Source organism: Bubalus bubalis, chromosome 6 (assembly GCF_019923935.1).
Source record: "Bubalus bubalis isolate 160015118507 breed Murrah chromosome 6, NDDB_SH_1, whole genome shotgun sequence".
Lineage (NCBI taxonomy): Eukaryota > Metazoa > Chordata > Mammalia > Artiodactyla > Bovidae > Bubalus > Bubalus bubalis.
The window spans coordinates 7,693,678-7,711,528 of NC_059162.1; the positions used below are offsets into that span (position 1 = coordinate 7,693,678).

Sequence of the window (17,851 nt, forward strand, 5' to 3'; positions counted from 1 at the left end):
CAATAATATAAGAAGATGTATTTCTTAAAATAAATGAAACCCACACATATGCTTCAATGATTTCATTAAACTAGTGGATTAGAGATGACTTCTCCCTGTTTGTTTTTCAAATTTCTGAGCATTGAGATAGTCCTTTTGAAACTGAAAAAACATTTGAAATTGATCACAGTTATCTATTAATGGCTGAGGCTATTTGGTAAGAGTTCTGCAGAAATATGAAAACCTCATTAAGACTATTTAAAAAGTTGCTTCTAATAACCAAAGAATTTATAAACAATTTGATAATTAAAAAAAAAAAAACTTCTACGCTCCAAAACTTAAGAACTTTGAGTCTCTTCTATATCAGTTTTATGGCTTAAGAAAAGTATGTCACTCGGTTCTAAAAACCAGATCTACCAATTTCAGAATTTCCAATCAAATGAGTTAGAAGCTTTCACGAATCATTAAAAGAATTTAAAACTAAAATTAATTTCAAATGAGTTTTTCAAACCATTTCCTAAGAACAAAACATGAAACACACACTCTTTCAATTCAGCTGTCTTTTTAAAAGGAATTTAGAAGAGGCTTTAAGAACTAACAGCAAATGATACATATTGGCTACCATGCTTTGATACCAGTCCTGAAACAGGCTCATTACAATAAAAGCTTTTGCAACCATATGCAAGGAGAAATCATAAAGGGCTTGATTTTTGCAGAAGTAGGCACCAGCTCCAAATTTGTTTGATATAGTGTTAGAACAGGGAGAAAAATGCAAATACCAGAAATCTGAACTAAAAAGGACATGCGTATTTTCTTAGTAAAAGACATGCTTGGGTATTAGAGATAATTTATTTCAATCTCGCATAGGGTCAGCATCAAGAAATTGAAACTCCAAAACTTTGGCCACCTGATGCAAAGAACTGACTCACTGGAAAAGACTGATGCTGGGAAAGACTGAAGGCAGGAGGAGAAGGGGACGACAGAGGATGAGACGGCTGGATGACATCACCAATTCGATGGACATGAGTTTGAGCAAGCTGCGAGAGCTGGTGATGGACAGGGAAGCCTGGTGTGCTGCAGTCCATGGGGTTGCAAAGAGTTGGACACGACTAAGCAAATTAACTGAACTGGCATAGGGTTTGACAGTTTAAGGGAATAAGAAACAAGCAAGATGACAGTGGTATTATATATGGAACAGGTATTTTAAACCTTAGATGATTAACTATGGTTGAAAAACAAGCAACAATTGGACTTCCTTATACTGTGGATTACACACTGGCATGCAATTAAATGCCTGTCAAACGACATGAACTGATGTAGAATTCCTGGCACTTAATCTGAATCAGATCTAATACCTTACAAGGGAAATAAAGAGAACTCTTGAGGAAGAATGTTAAATGCAACCAGAAGTCTTTCTATTAGGCAATACCTTTTGTTGTTTTACAAGGTCCAATTTGAAAGATGCAGGCTTTTCAGAAGTTCAATGAAAGAATAAACTTGTTCTATCTTGGGGCATCATTTTTTTAGAAGTTTACTTTGCAAATAAAGCTTCCACTAAACCAGTTTACAATTTTTTCTCATCTATATAGGTTAATATAGACATATATTCATGTATATTTTAGTAAAACAGACCCAGTTATAAGGATACGTTATATAGTTGCAAATATAAATAAAAATTTTTTAAAGGTGATTATGTCTCTAATTCACTTCACTCATGAAGAAACAGCTATTTTACTCCTTCAAGGGAAAAAGATAAGGAAAATGAAAAAGCAAGAGGTGCCCAAAATCATTATGCTCTTCCTGCACAGAATTTGACACCACCCCAGAAAAAAAAGTAATGAACGTCACTATTCACTTAGAAAAACAAAACCACCCACTAGAAATGTGGTATAATTCAAAATAAGAAATATTTCTTTTTTAAAAAAGATGCAAAAGAAAACATCTCTGCTTTACACATTAAACAATTCTTACTGTTAAACAGGAAATGTTTTTATAGCAGCCTTTAGTCAAGTCTGTCCGATAAAGGTTCATGCTGGTTTTCACCCTTGGCAACCAAAATGCATTGTTGAAAAGAAACTCCTAAATAAAAAAGTCTCCTTCAAAAGTGATTTCATTCATTAAATGGGGAAAGGGGGGAACTGAGGGAGGAATGATTAAGATCAATGAAAAGAGTAGATAATCATGTTTTGATCCTATCTGAAGCAAGATCTGAAGGTAGTTTCACTTATGGCAAGGAAAGATATTGCAAAAAAGGGGGGAAGGGAGTAGAATCACAAGCAAGTTTTAATAACAGATTCTAGACTCTCACTTGGATAGTTACCTAGTTTCAGAGGGTCTTATATTACGTGAGAAAAATTCCCAATGGGAAATACATTCTCATTTTTCACAAAAATAAATTTAATCCCTCATAATTTCCCTACCAAAAACTCATTTGAGAAATAATTTATTGCATGAAAGTACTACTATAAAATACATTAAAAGATTAAGGTCATAACTTATTATGCATAGTCTTAAAAAACTCTCATGAGGATTCAGGGCACTTTTAGCTGAATGGGAAAAAGAGATGAAGCTGTCAATTGTACATGGGAATAATCTCATTCCTGTATATAAAAAGGCAACAAAAGTAACTCCCACTCTTTTTCCAATTGTGTATTATATAACTTCCACAAGTTTTGAGTGACGATTTTGAGTGACGAAGATCCTCAAATAATACTAATACTGAAAAAAAAAGTGAAAGTGAAGTAGCTCAGTCCTGTCTGACTCTTTGCCACTCCATGGACTGTAGCCTGCCAGGTTCCTCCATCCATGGGATTTCCAGGCAAGAATACTGGAGTGGGTTGCCACTTCCTTCTCCAGGAGATCTTCCCAACCTAGGGATTGAACCTTGGGTCTCCCGCATTGTAGGCAGACGCTTTACCATCTGAGCCACAGGTAAAGTCCCACTGAAAAAGTTTTCAATAAATATACTTCAGCTGGCTGAAGTATCTTCATCACCAGATAAAGTAGAATTCTGAAAAAAACAAAACAAACAAAAAAAAACCCACCATGGAAGAAAGATTCATCATTCAGTAACTGCAAGAAATTCTCTGATGCATAAGGTGACTCAGGGTATAGTAAATTACCTTACCAGCAAATAAAATCTGAAAATGCTGGACCTGAAATATACCAACAATATAGATCACTACTGAGATGACAATGGTTTCCCCTAAACTGGGCAGCAAAAGCAGGAAGGAGGAAAAAACCCAGTCACATTTTAGAGGCTTTAGATTTTAAAAATGACCCATATAATTTGACAGGAAAACTTTTAAGAAATAAGAAATATCTTAAGGGACAAAAGGGTACAGGAGTTGGAAATCAGTTGAGGGCAAAAAATGTGATATAAAGCTTGAAGGACTTAGCAGGGACTTAAACAAATGGATATACAGAAGAAACTCTAAACTGTGTGTAAAAGGAAAATAGATGATGCTGAGATGGCAGAAGATTGTGCCAGGAAGCCATTTTCACAGATTTCTCTTCAGTCTAAGGGAGGTATAGATGCCCATTTCTTTAGAACAACTGAGATCTATCCCTCTTTATATGCTCATTTTTCTTACACATCAGAGTTGAAAAATACCAAAGGTATGAGTCCAGCTGAGGAGGAGGAAAACTACACATCTGAAAATTAAAGTTCAGATAAGCACACAGGCCATCAAAAAATGATTTTTATTTCAATTTGCTAAATTGAAAGCATACAATGACCTAAACGCATCCCTTTAAACTCTTTTTCTTGCAAAAAACAAAAGATGGTATAAAAGGAGCATTTCTGAGGTTTGAACAAAGTAACAGAGCAGAACCTTAAGAAAAGCGTCATTGAACTTTCTTTAAAACTTTTTTTTTTAATTAACCCCTGAAACCATTCAATATCACCAATGCCATAAAAAAAAGAAACCTTGGCCAACATTCATCTATAAAGCTGTTTTTAAAATGGCCATCCTTTCTCCTTGACCAGCCTTACCACCTTCAAACAGATGGCTTGATCCCATTCTCTCTCCCCAAAGAAAAATCAAATAAAAATTACACCAAGAGGATTTAGTATGAGGATAAGCTACGAAACAGTCTCTTAAGAGTAACGCACATTTCCAGTTGTTTCGCCACCTGTAGATAACCAGCCTTCCGAACAGCTCAGCCAACTCCTGAAGGAAGTAGGGTGGAGAAAGGTCCTCAGTAAAGGTTGTCAGTGTTGGTGCTCCGAGGGGTCTTGATCTTCTCGATGTTCTTGAGGATTACATCATGCAAAGTGGCATACTGGTTCCGTAAATGGAGCAGGATCTGCCGCACACTCAGGTACTCATTTTCGTCGACCTCCGCTACAGTGCGGCGATAATCTTCCACCTGGGGATATTTCACTATCTTGGATACCAACTTTGCCCGGGTGTTGTAGTAGGTGGAGAAGCGGCGTAGATAGGAGGCTGCTGTGCTCTCCACGGTCCACAGCTGGTCCACGGTGTCTTCCTGGATGGACACGCCGAAGTTGTTGCCGTCCTCCACCTTCGGGATGAGCAGCTGCACCCACATCCGCACCGTGTTGCATTTCTCTCTCAGCAGCTCGATCTCAGGCTTTACATGCTCAATCAGCTCCACCAGATGCTGGTTGCTCCGCAGAAGCTGTCCCTCGCCGCCGGGCCGTGCTAGTACCTTGATGGAGGACTGGGTCTGCAGAGGTGGCGGATCCCGCTTGGGCCCATCACCCGCAGTGTCTGGGGTGACGAGGCTCTCTGGGGCAATGAGGCTCTCTGGGGCTGGCACTGAACGGATTCTGGACAAGTCTTGCAGGCGGAGCTCCTGGACGCGACTATCTAGCTCCGAGAGCTTCTGAGGGAAGAAGGTGGACACTAGATCCTCAGCTTCCTGGGCGATGCGGGCCCGGAATGAATCTACTTTCCCCTGCACGTCCTGCTCTAGCTTCAGCGGAGAAGCCATGACCGCCAGGGGCGTCGAATGTTGGAGCAGATACAGGTTTGGGCTTCCGGCGCCACCGCCAACTCCCAACAGACCAGGGCCCGCTAGGCCAAAGTGACGTCCCAGGGTCTCTGCGGACTGGCACGCGGTGGAAGCGGAGCCTCACACTGACCACTCCCCCTGGCACCCTGACCACATGTGTGTAGGTGGGGAGGGAGCCCAGCCAGATCTAGTTATCTGGGCGGCCCATCCCCTATTTACTGGCCCCCACGGGCTGGAAGACAGTTCCAAAGAACATCGTTAAACTTAAGCTGTGACGATGGAAGTCAAGGAAATCCACAGTCCCTAGATCCAGAATACACGATCTCTTTTGAAAGTCACCTCACAAAATGGGCTCCCAAGAGCAAGTCTCACTTATGAAGAGCTTTAAATCACATCTTTACATGTAATCTGAGACTATCCACGCTTTCCCCTTATAAAGTCAGAGGGCTTCCCTGGTGACTCAGTCGGTAAAGAATCTGCCCGCAATGGGGAAGATGCGGGTTCGATCCCTGGGTTGGGAGGATCCCCTGGAGGAGGGCACGGCAACCCACTCCAGTATTCTTGCCTGGAGAAGCCCCATGGACAAAGGAGCCTGGTGGGCTATAGCCCAGGGGGTCGCAAAGAGTCGGACACGACTGAGCAACTAAGCATACATAAAAAGTCAGAAGCGAGTGCACTATTATATTTTTAATCAAGTTAGAAAACTTCTGAGATCTTCTATGGCTTACTTCATATAATTTTTAGTTTAAATTTATAGCAAATGTTAAGTTACACAACTTTTCTAAAAATTCATTTTGGTGAATAATTACAGTTAAATCTAGACTGTAGATTAAAGTAACAGATTTCCTGAATTCGGTAAGTGTATGGTGCTTACCGAGGTTAATATCCTTGTTTTTAGGAAGTACAGACTATAATATTAAGGGATAAAGTGGTGTGATGTACTTACCTATTCTCAGGTGCTTCAGAAAAAGAGTGTGTATGTTTGTCAGTGTGTACATGTGTATAGAGAATGAGAATGCTGAAGCATGTGGAGAAATGATAAAAACTGATGACTCTGTATAGATTGTATGAGAGATCAGTATTAGTCTTATAAATTCTCTGTAAGTTTCTACTTAATTTAAAATAAAAAAGTGAAAAAACTACCTTTTCCTTAAAGTTTTCTGGAATCATAAAGACAAATTCGATAGCCTTCTAAACTCTCATCCTATTTATTTATATTCATTTTCCTTTCCCTGAAATATTTTCCTGTTGTTCTTTGTAATCCAAGGGTAAAATCCATGCCACTCACTTTTATTCTAAAATTATTGAAGTTTAGGGTTTTGGTGTTTTTTTTTTTGTTTTTTTTTAAGGATTATTCTAAAGATGCTATAGTATAGTTTCAAATGTAATTGTCACTTCGATCAGGCTGTAAACTCTTTCAGGACAGGAGCCAAGTTTTAATTCATTTCCTTTACAGGTGCTCAATACATGCCTGATGAAATGATCTTGACATAGTAAGATTTTAGCTAACTAGAACTTCAGAATATCTAGAACCAAAAGGAAAATATCAACAAGACAAATATGTTGTTACAGGTTGGGTCCCCAGCAAGCAGAGAAGTTGCTTACTGGAAGTTTATTAGGGAGTGTTCTTAAGATAAACACCTATGGAAAGGAAGAGACAGAACTGGGAGAAGCTGGACTTCAATGCAATCTCAGAGCCTTGACGGACCCAATGGGGAACTGGGTTATGCCCTTCAGAGTTATCCTGAGATGGGGTCAGGGGAGTTCTGAAGCGGGCTCTTTGGCAGCAGGACTTCTTGCAGTTGGGAAATAAAAACTTAATTCTGAGGAGGGATCTGGGGAGCTCATCACAGCTTCAACTACATATGTAAAACACTAAGATACCATAATCCAAATGGAAAAAAAATACCTCATTGGGAGTGGTGATGGGGTTGAAGAGAAGCATCAAGAAAGTCTTAGAAAGTAAAATTAACATGGTGATAGTTTTAGATATGGCGAGATGAGAAAAAGCAGAATTCAATATTATGCAAGTTTTTTTTTTGGCTTAGGTAAATAATTTCTATTTATACTTATATTAAACCTCTCCTATGGGGTTGCTAAGAGTTGGACATGACTGAGTGACTTCACTTTCACTTTTCACTTTCATGCTTTGGAGACGGAAATGGCAACCCGCTCCAGTGTTCTTGCCTGGAGAATCCCAGGGACGGCAGAGCCTGGTGGACTGCCGTCTATGGAGTCACACAGAGTTGGACACGACTGAAGCGACTTAGCAGCAGCAGCAGCAAGAGGTGATTTAAATATACATACATTTTTTACATACACATATTTACATTCAAGTTATGAGAATTTAGATAGAGCTGTCAAATAGAAAAGAAAAAGCAGATCTTGAAACATGACCACAATTTCCCAAATGTTGATTTTCTTCATAACTCTGGCTATAAAAGATTACAATAGGGCCAGCATGGAAATTCCTTTTTGTACCAATAACATCCTCAAAGGTATTAATATATATGGTTTAACAGATGGTTATTTTGTTTTCAAAGAGAAAACATTTCTAGCTGCTTTTTAACTGAAGCATAGTTGCTTACACTGCTGTGTCAGTTTCCGCTGTACAGCAAAGTGAGTCAGCCACACATACACATGTATCCCCTCTCTTCCAGTTGCTGTTTTAAAAAAGGAGAGAAGTTTCTTTCTGTCTATAAGTGATTAATGTAGCCATTTATGTGAAATTATTTTCTTTACTTGTCTAATGGTAAAATATAAAATCCTTTGGGGGATTTAACTGCTCTTTTTTCTGATGTGATGTAAGAATTTTATTTATTTGTAATGTTTTCTGATCTTGTGAATGAAAGTAGCAGTTGGTAGGAAAGTAATAGCTCCTAATTCTTCTGCCATCAACCATCAGCGGTCAGTTTTAAAGATTATTTAATGCACTTGCATGCCTTGATTTGACCCATGAAATTAACACCGAGTGCTAACAGGTGGGGGAAGTTTAGGGACAGCTGTATAGACTGTTGTCTCGTTCAGTTCAGTTTCTCCTTTCTTCACAGCCCAGTAGGGTTCATCATGAACTGATGCCAATAACAGACACCCTGCTCGTCTTTTAGAAATACGAACAGATCTATGGATTTATTTGTCCTTTAAATATCTTCCAAATCTGAAACTTCCCTGTGAAGATGGGATTCTGTGGTGCTAAGTTCCACTTACAAAACTAAACAACTGTTGTTGTATCAACTATTGGAGACACCTGTAAGTTTGAGACATGGATTGGAATTTAATCTTCCAAAATAAGTTTTTTTCCCCCCACTGATTTCTGTCTATGAAAGTTAGAAGAAATATCATCAGTGGGGCTACATCTAGATAATCGTAAGACTCTGGTGGGTGGTAATATTTATGTCTTTATAAAACTTCAACTCTGGGTTGCAATGGATCTTACGTTATCTAGACCAAATGGTTTCATTTACCACATGTGAATACCCACAAGTGAGCAATTTCTAGGCCTGGGAAATATATCATGTCCTCTTCCTTCATTCTTCTTCCTAGACTGCTGTAAGTAAAGGTACAGAAATAAACAGTCTGCAGTGCCTTTTTGTCAGAATCAAGTCTCCACATCTAACATGATCATGGCTTTAAATGAAGTGAAAGAAATTGAATGTGTTAAGTCACTCAGTCGTGTCTCTTTTCGACCCCGTGGACTATCGCCTGCCAGGCTTCCCTGTCCATGGAATTCTCCAGGCAAGAATACTGGAATGGGTTGCCATGCCCCCCCCAACCCAGGGATCAAACCTGGGTCTCCTGTATTTCAGGCAGATTCTTTACTGTCTGAGCCACCGGGGAAGTCAAGTTGGCAATATAGCATTGTGGTTAAAGTTTGAAGTTAGTCATGTTCAGATCTTAAGCTTTGCTACTTATTGTGACTCAGGCTAAGTTATCTAACCTCTCTGTGCTTCATTTTCTTCATCTATAATAATATCTATAAAATTATTTTGAGGATTAAATTAGTTAATACATGTAAAGAGTTTAGCAGAGGGCCTGGAATATAGTAATTGTTCAATAAATGTTAGCTATTATTGAAGGAGGGTCTATCAACAGTCCAAAATCTCCCTTTACTCTTAGGAGTAGAACTGTGTATTCTAGACAAACAAAACAAGATATAATTTTCTCGTTCACTGTCTTATTATTTAGCAGTGATGACTAATTGTACTACACAGTTGAATATAAGTATCTTTTTTTAATGGCTTGAATTTCTCAGATCATCAGTATTTAGAGTCCATATCACAGAGACCATAGGTGAAGTAAGCACAAAGGTTTATTGGCTACCTTGACTGAAAACTCTGTTTCTAAACAGAACCCCTTCTTGCAAAAGCCATGTCTTCAGCAATTTCACATTATTTTTATCTTACAAATTACATAATTGGGATAGTTTGGAAACAGTGATGTCTACTTTCAAGGGTCCTTAAAAATCACTGATTTTAACAAAAATCCACTGATTTTCGGGTCCTAGATTCTTGACTTTTTAAGATGCTATGGCCAGTGACTCTCCATTCAAGTCATTGATAGCTTCCTTGTTTACAAAATGCCTGGATCAGTAATGTACTGGAGGACTTCCCTGGTGGTACAAAGGATAAGAATATGCCTGCCAATGCAGGGGACATGCGTTGGATCCCTGGTCCAGAAGGATCGATTCCACATGCTGCAAAGCAACTAAGCCCATGTACCACAACTACTGAGCCCACGTTCTAGGGCCTGCGAGCTGCAACCGCTGAGGCTTGTGCTCCACAACGAGAAGCCACTGCAACGAGAAGCCCGTGCACCACAAGGAGCAGGCCCCGCTCACTGTAACCACAGAAAGCCTGCATGCAGCAACGAGGACCCAGAGCAGCCCAAAATAATGAAAAAAAATAATGTACTGGACGAACAATTAATCTTCTAGTTCAGTATTTTTCAAACTGAAGCCCACTGGTTCCCTATAATTATTTGTGTGTCTTCATTTTGATGATAAATTAACTGATGTACACATATTGTGGATCATATTATAACTGCCATGTGATCTGGGACCCAGCAATTACATTTTTATGATTATGATGGTACCAAGTATTTCTACCTTAATTGATGAAAGAGGAGCCTATTAAGTGGTGTTGGTTTAGTTGCTAAGTTGTGTCTGACTCTTGCAACCCCATGGACTATAGCCCACCAGGCTCCTCTGTCCATGGGATTTGCCAGGTGGGAATAATGGAGTAGGTTGCCATTTCCTTCTGAGAAAGGAGCCTATTAGGTATGATTATCCATTTTTCCCTTCTCCCAAATAACTGTTAATCCAATAGAGCAAAAGGTTTTCTTAGTGGCTCAAATAGAGAAAACCTGTGGGAGAATTAATTGGAATTAATAATATGAAAATGTTTAATTAAAAATGAAAAGCACTTGCACCATGAGAGTCGGTTACTTCACTAATCAGTAGTGACTTACACAAGAACATCGTCTATGACATAAATTCATGTTGTTGATTTGAATTTTATTTTTGTAATATTATTTATACTTAATTTATATATTTAAAATAGAATTATATTATTTTGGTTTAGTACTTGTAAACTAAAAGTAGGGATGTTTCGAGTTTTATGTTTATATGTACTTAATAAACATAAGTCAATGCTGGCAGAGAATTTCTTCCTTTAAAAGTAAAAATCCTCTTCTAATGCCTTATGCCCACAATTCCAGAGTTATCTTCCTGAAATGTGTTTTTTATCAGATTTCTCTCAAATTCCTTAAGCACAGCCTACAAGTTCCTTCCTGACCTATTTCCTGCCATCTTTTATTTCCCAGAACCAACTCTACATTCCAATAACATGTCCTATGCTTTTACACATTCAGCTTTCTCTGTGTAAAATGCCACACTGCATCACTTTTCTCTCACTCTGTCTTACTATAATCAACTCAAGAACGTTTCCTGATGCCACCTGCTTCCTTGTTAGATGAAGTTATTGCTTCTGGCACAGGTTAAATAGTATAAGATCTACCTCATAAAGCTGTTGAAAGGATTAAATGAAATAACATATAAAGCATCTAGAACAATAAATTCTTCGTAAATAGTAGTAGTTTTACTTGTATCTTAAAGTATTCTGCATATAGTTCCATCACAGTATTGTAAGTTTGGATTTACTTGTCACTTTTCTCCACCATAAGTTCTCTGAGGATAAGCATTTTAGTTCTTTGATTTCTGTATGTCCTTTAGTAGCAGTGTGCCAGGTAACAATAAGTGTTCAATGAATATTTACTGAATAAATTAATGAAGGAAGTATAATAAAATTTATCAGACATGACCTAACTAGCAAAAGAGATGAGATTCTCAAGCAACTTATTTTTTCTTTTTCCCCTGAAAAATTGCTGAACTATCCTACGTCACATAAAAATCCATTTTAGAGATCTACCAGTGGTCTTCTGGGCTGAACTCTTTAGGGATTTATAGGGAAAGTAGGAAATATATTTCTTTTTTCTCCCATCAACAGCATGCAGAGTTTTACATTCTGCTTTTGACTCTGGTAATATGCCAGAATTCTAGCAACCACAGTATTGCTTAGTTCTAAAAAGGAGCTCTTACATAAACAATTGGAGTTGTTCTTTACAACAGTAGTTATGCATCACTATGTGTTTGTGCAAAATGAACATATCAGGAGTACTAGAGAGGTACACACACAAGGAATACGGGCGGTGCTGGCTCTGACTCATGCTCCTACTGTTTACTTACAGCTTCTTATTAGTATGGCATTTGTTTTATTTGGAAAATATACAAGATTTCACTGACTGAGAGAGGAAGATGTAAGAAAATGCCCAAGCATAAAACTTCTACAGCTGAATAATAATCTGTAACTCGGTGCTGTATCAACAGACTCCCCAGGGGCTGGTGCAAGCTGAAACCACTCCAGAATTACAAGTTTCATGAGCTGTAGACTTTACTGCTAAAAGTAAAGTAGTGGTTAACTAAAGATTTTATTCTTCCACAGACACTTCCATTTATAAATGCTAAATTCACTAGTTGGGGCTAAATTTTTTGATTAGAATATAAAATATGTAGGATGAGTTTCTAATTTCTATAAATAATTTTGACCAGTAGAAATAGTCAAATGTACATTTCAAAAACCAAACCAAAGAATGTATATGCTTCAACCTGAAAAAATGTACTTTCTTTATGTTCATTTAAAATTACTCAGTCCTCTCACTTTGATTTTCCTTCTTATCCCTTATCACAAACTTATCAAAATATGAAATTCTATTACATATTTATGTATTTGTTGTTTCCAGGCTCTAGAACATAAAATCAAGAGCTTTTTTTTTGTTTATTGGATTCTTTGCAGTGAGAACAGCTTGGAACATAATGGCTACTCAATAAATATTTTGTTGGATGAATGACAGTAAAGTTGTTTAAATCTCTTGATTTAAATAACTCTTTGAGGATAACTGCATTTGGAAAAACTTTTAAATTATAAAAGTAAGGTAATTATTCAAATAGTCGTAACTTAGTATGAATAAAGTTTTTTGAAAAATAAAAGCAATCCTTAAATACCTGAAGAAAAAATGCTTTATGACGATCTCTCATATTTATGTTTTCTCTTAAAGAGCAACAAAAGAGGCACTACTTGTTTTTAAAAATTTGGATTTTGGTATTTATCACTTCCATTTACCTTCTTAAAATATATGTTTTTTCCCAAGATGAAAAGATTCATATTTTGAAAGATGGAAAATATAACTCCTTAGCTTTCTATTTTCAACTCGGGTCAACTACACCAAATTGCAGTAAAGTTTAAAAAAAATACAGATAAAAACAATTGAATTCGGACTTATTTTGGTTCTAATAAGTACTTTGCTTAAAGAGATACTATGCTTTCCTGAATGTAACCTGAACACAAAGTTGGTAAAATAATCCTAGGAGGATAAAAGTTTTCAAAAAACTTAGCAATCATATATGCACAGAAATTAGGTTGCTCACTTCTTTTTGTATGGTAAGTAATACATATACTTATTTTACTAAAAAATAAGCAAGATAAACTTCATAGCTAAAAAGCTGACCCCAAAGCCTCAGTCTTACGTTGTTTCATCAGAATAGACTTGAACTATTTATAATCTGAATTCAAATTATTTTATCTTTAATTATTGATCTACTTAATAGTCTATGGTGGACTTCCCTGGTGGTCCAGTGACTAAAACTCTGAGCTCCCAATTCAGGGATGTTTGATCGCTAGTCTGGGAACTGATTCCATATGCCACAACCAGGAGTTGGCATGCTGTAAAAGACCCTACATGCCACAGCTAAGACCCAGCGCAGCCAAATAAATAAATAACTCTATCTTTTAAAAACCTACGAGCTTCCATTATATACAAAAATGTCAGGTAACAGGTTTCATCTAAAAATGAACACCAGAATTAGAACCTTGTGCAGTAGTGTCTATTAATATTAAACCTATGCTGACATTAACTGTTTCAAAAACTGCATATGATTTTATGTGTGCAGTAAAATTTATAGGGAAACAAGACTAGTTTTATGCTACAAATATGTAAGATTTACTAAATCTTCTGGATGGCCTATCACATCCATACCAAGCATATGGTTCCTATCTGATATCAATATGGAAAGGTCAGATTAAAGATGACAGTTTCCTTTCAATTATCAGCTGATGTTACTAAAATCAAAATGAATGTGACAGAGTCAATTTGAATAAATCCTAAAAACAGCAGAAAACCTGGTGTCTTCTGTTACTTCGTGTTCTGTCGGTAATCTAAGTAGTTTCTGCAGGCATCGCATGAAATGAATATTGAAATAGAATTAATTTAGGAAATCACTCTGAAATCACTTTTTAAAAGACGACTGTAAGAAATTATAGACTACTGAGGGAGATTCTAACTGTCCTTCTGTTTGGAAGAGCTGTTCCTTTCAAATTATAATTGCCTTTACCCCCAAAAGGGATAAAGGGTAGGTCTAAATTATGTAAATAAAGCCTTCAAAAAACCTAATTAGATAATGGATAGTAATATAAAAGTCACTGTTGTAAAATCTTGCAGATTTCACACTCTTTCCAATATGTTAATTTTCTGTCTGTTGCTGAATGATAATGGCAAAAAAATGAATCTTTATGGGGAGCTGGGGGTGGTACGGGATCATGGATGACTGTGCTATATCTAATGAAAAACAAACTCTCTTCCCTTGTCCATTTATAGGTTCTTATCCATTTATAGGTTCTTCAAACTGTAGTCACAGGCTTCAAAGGTCAGTGCCCTGATGACAGAGAAACAGACATATACTCAACACCTACTATGTGTTAAGTACTATCCTATTAAGTACTCTTCTAGTACCTGATGTTTTATATAAAATTTTTTATATAAAATTTCTTGGCCTAAAAAGAGAGAATTATTAATATTAGAGATACTGAGGCTCTGAAAAGTGTTTCCCTGAAATCTTTGAGTTTGTAAGCAAGAGCACAATGCTGGTTGAAATCCAAATACATTCGACTCTAAAGCCCATGCTACATGATTTCCTACAAAAAAAAAGGCTGTCTCAGCACCTCCAAAGTTATTTTCTCTACTACACTAAAAATTATGATGACTCATAACTGATTGGAAATTTTTTTTCTTATTTCTGAATAAGGCGGCATAGTGGTACAGGATAAACTATCTATACCCTCTGTTATTTTTCTACTCTTTAAGCCAACACCTAAAATATCTGTATGTGCATGTGTATGCACACACATACACATATTCATACATACATAATACATGTATTTTTAAAAGAATAATTCTAAGGTCAAATGCTATAGGTCTTTTCTACTAAAAAAGGGAGAAATACATAGTAGATTAGACACAAAGTAGTAGCCAGTTCTTTTAAAAACTTTATTTTTAGCTCCTCTTTCACTTATTTTTCTGTGTATTTCCTAGCACTGAGATCTGTATTGGCACATGTTGTGTGTTTGTTTCGTCTGGTCTCCAGAACCTTGGTTTGGCAATATCTTCTGCTACCCATTACACTTTTGCTGTAATTACCTACAGTATATGTTATGTTTCCAAAAGAGTATATAAATAACATTTCATTGGTTAAGTAGAAAGACAGGAAACTTGAGGTTGAAGTTCAATCACAGGATACTGTTTTAAGAAGTTCCAGCAAAATGGACAACAAGAAAGTTTTAAGGATAACAAAAGAAAATAGCCTAGTATAGCTCAGCTGATAAAGAATCTGCCTGCAACACAGGAGACCTGCTTTGATTCCCAGGAAGGGAAGATCCCTTTTAGGGAGGGGTAGGAGCTACCCACTCCTGTATTCTTGGGCTTCCCGGGTGGCTCAGATAGTAAAGAATCCACCTGCAATATGGTAGAGAATCCACCCACAATGCGGGAGACCTGGGTTCTATCCCTTGGTCAGGAAGATTCCCTGGAGGAGGGCATGGTAACCCACTCCAGTATTCTTGCTTGGAGAACCCCCATGGACAGAGAAGCCTGGCAAACTACAGTCCATAGCGTCGCAAAGAGTTGGCCATGGCTCAGTGACTAAGCACATACCCTTTTAAGCTTGGCTTTATTTTAATTCTTCTATTAAAAGCTACTGGACATGAGGAAAAAGAGTTTTTATTTAATTTCGTACCTATATAAAATGATGGATATTCAATAAACTTAATGACAGTCATTTCATGATGTGTGTAAGTCAAATCATTATTTTGTACACTTTATACTGTGCTGTGTGTCGATTTTATCCCAATAAAACTAGGAGGAAAAAAACTATGGGATGAAAACAGTATTGAATATCATACAGTACTGGATATCCATATGCAAAAAAATGAACTTTGACCCATCCCTGTGCCATATACAAAAAGTACTTTAAAATGGATCACAGAGCTACATGTAAAACCTAAAACTATAAAACTTTTAGAAGCAAACGTGAGAAAATCTTTGTGACCTTGGGTTAGACAAAGATTTTTTAGAACAATAAAAATAATACTTAAAGGAAAAAGATGATAGATTGGACTTCATCAACATTAAGATTTCTGCTCTTTTAAAAACACTGGTAAGAAATTGAAAAGACAACAGACTGGGAGACAATATATCCAAATCAGTAACTGACAAAGGAATTTTATCTAGAATATTTAAGAACTCTCAAATCAATTATAGGAAAACAGCTACAACCCAATTAAAAATGGGCAAAAGATCTGAACAGATACTTTACAAAAGAAGATATATGGATGGCAAATAAGCACATGAAATGATGTTTAAAATTATTTGTCATTAGGGAAATGCAATTAAAACCTGAGATCAGTCAGTTCAGTCACTCAGTTGTGTCCAAATCTTTGCCACCTCATGGACTGCAGCACACCAGGCCTCCCTGTTCATTGCCAACTCCTGGAGCTTACTCAAACTCACGTCCATCGAGTCGGTGATGCCATCCAACCATCTTATCCTCTGTTGTTCACTTACGCTCCTGCCCCCAATCCCTCCCAGCATCAGGGTCTTTTCAAATGAGTCAGTTCTTCACATTAGGTGGCCAAAGTACTGGGAGTTTCAGCTTTAGCATCATTCCTTCCAATGAATATTCAGGACTGATTTCCTTTAGGATGGACTGGTTGGATCTCCCTGCAGTTCAAGGGACTCTAAAGAGTCTTCTGCAACACCACAGTTCAAAACCATCATTTCTTCGGCGCTCAGCTTTCTTTATAGTCCAACTCTCACATCCATACATGACTACTGGAAAAACCATTGCTTTAACTAGACAGACCTTTGTTGGCAAAGTAATGTCTCTGCTTTTAACATGCTGTCTAGGTTGGTCATAGCTTTTCTTCCAAGGAGCAAGCGTCTTTTAATTTCATGGCTGCAATCACCATCTGCAGTGATTTTGGAGCCCAAGAAAATAAAAGTCTCTTACTGTTTTCATTGTTTCCCCATCTATTTGCCATGAAGTGATGGGACTATATGCCATGATCTTAGTTTTCTGAATGTTGAGCTTTAAGCCAACTTTTTCACTCTCCTCTTTCACTTTCATCAAGAGGCTCTTTAGTTCTTCTTTGCTTTCTCCCATAAGAGTGGTGTCATCTGCATATCTGAGGTTATTGATATTTCTCCCAGCAATCTTGATTGCAGCTTGAGCTTCATCCAGCCTGGCATTTTGCATGATATACTCTGCATAAAAGTTAAATAAGCAGGGTGGCAATATACAGGCTTGATGTACTCCTCTTCCTGTTTGGGTTGTTCCATGTCCAGTTCTAACTGTTGCTTCTTGACTTGCACATAGATTTCTCAGGAGGCAGGTCAGGTGGTCTGGTATTCTCACCTCTTGAAGAATTTTCCACAGTTTGTTGTGATCCACACAGTCAAAGGTTTTGCATAGTCAATAAAGCAGAAGTAGATTTTTTCTGGAACTCTCTTGCTTTTTTGATGATTCAACAGATGTTGGCAATTTGATCTCTGATACCATGACACATTTATTAAAATGGTTCAAATAAAAAAGATTGGCCATATCATATCAAGTGTTGGTGAGAATGCAGGGGAAGTGAAACTCTCGTATACTGCTGGTAAAAATGTAAAATTGTACAACCACTTTGGAAAATAGTCTGGCAGTTTCTTAAAAAGATAAACACATACCTATCATATAACCCAGCCACTTTACTCCTAATTTCCATAAGAGAAATGAGAACATATGTGTCTACAGAGACATATGTACACCAATATTCATAGTAGCATTATCTCATGTTGATAACTGTAAACTCATGTTGCTCAAAGGGTATCAGTTTTCAGTTATATGATGAATAAGTTCTGGAGATATAAGATACAGCACGGTAATTATAGTTAACAATTATTTGTATTAGCCAAAAGTGGAAGGTGAATGAATAAACAAATTGTTATATCCCTACAACAGAATACTAAA

General features: G+C 37.2%; 2 protein-coding genes across 2 annotated transcripts in view; both read right to left on the reverse strand.

The window, feature by feature from the left end:
- Positions 1–17,851, reverse strand: part of ATF6 (activating transcription factor 6) — a 234,783-nt gene that overhangs the window by 91,853 nt on the left and 125,079 nt on the right. The gene's annotated exons all lie outside the window — the stretch shown is intronic.
- On the reverse strand, positions 3,298–7,098 carry LOC102401464 (proteasome activator complex subunit 3-like). The gene has a single exon (XM_044944107.1). The coding sequence runs from the start codon at positions 4,936–4,938 to the stop codon at positions 4,180–4,182; it is 759 nt and encodes a 252-aa protein (XP_044800042.1). The 5' UTR covers positions 4,939–7,098; the 3' UTR covers positions 3,298–4,179.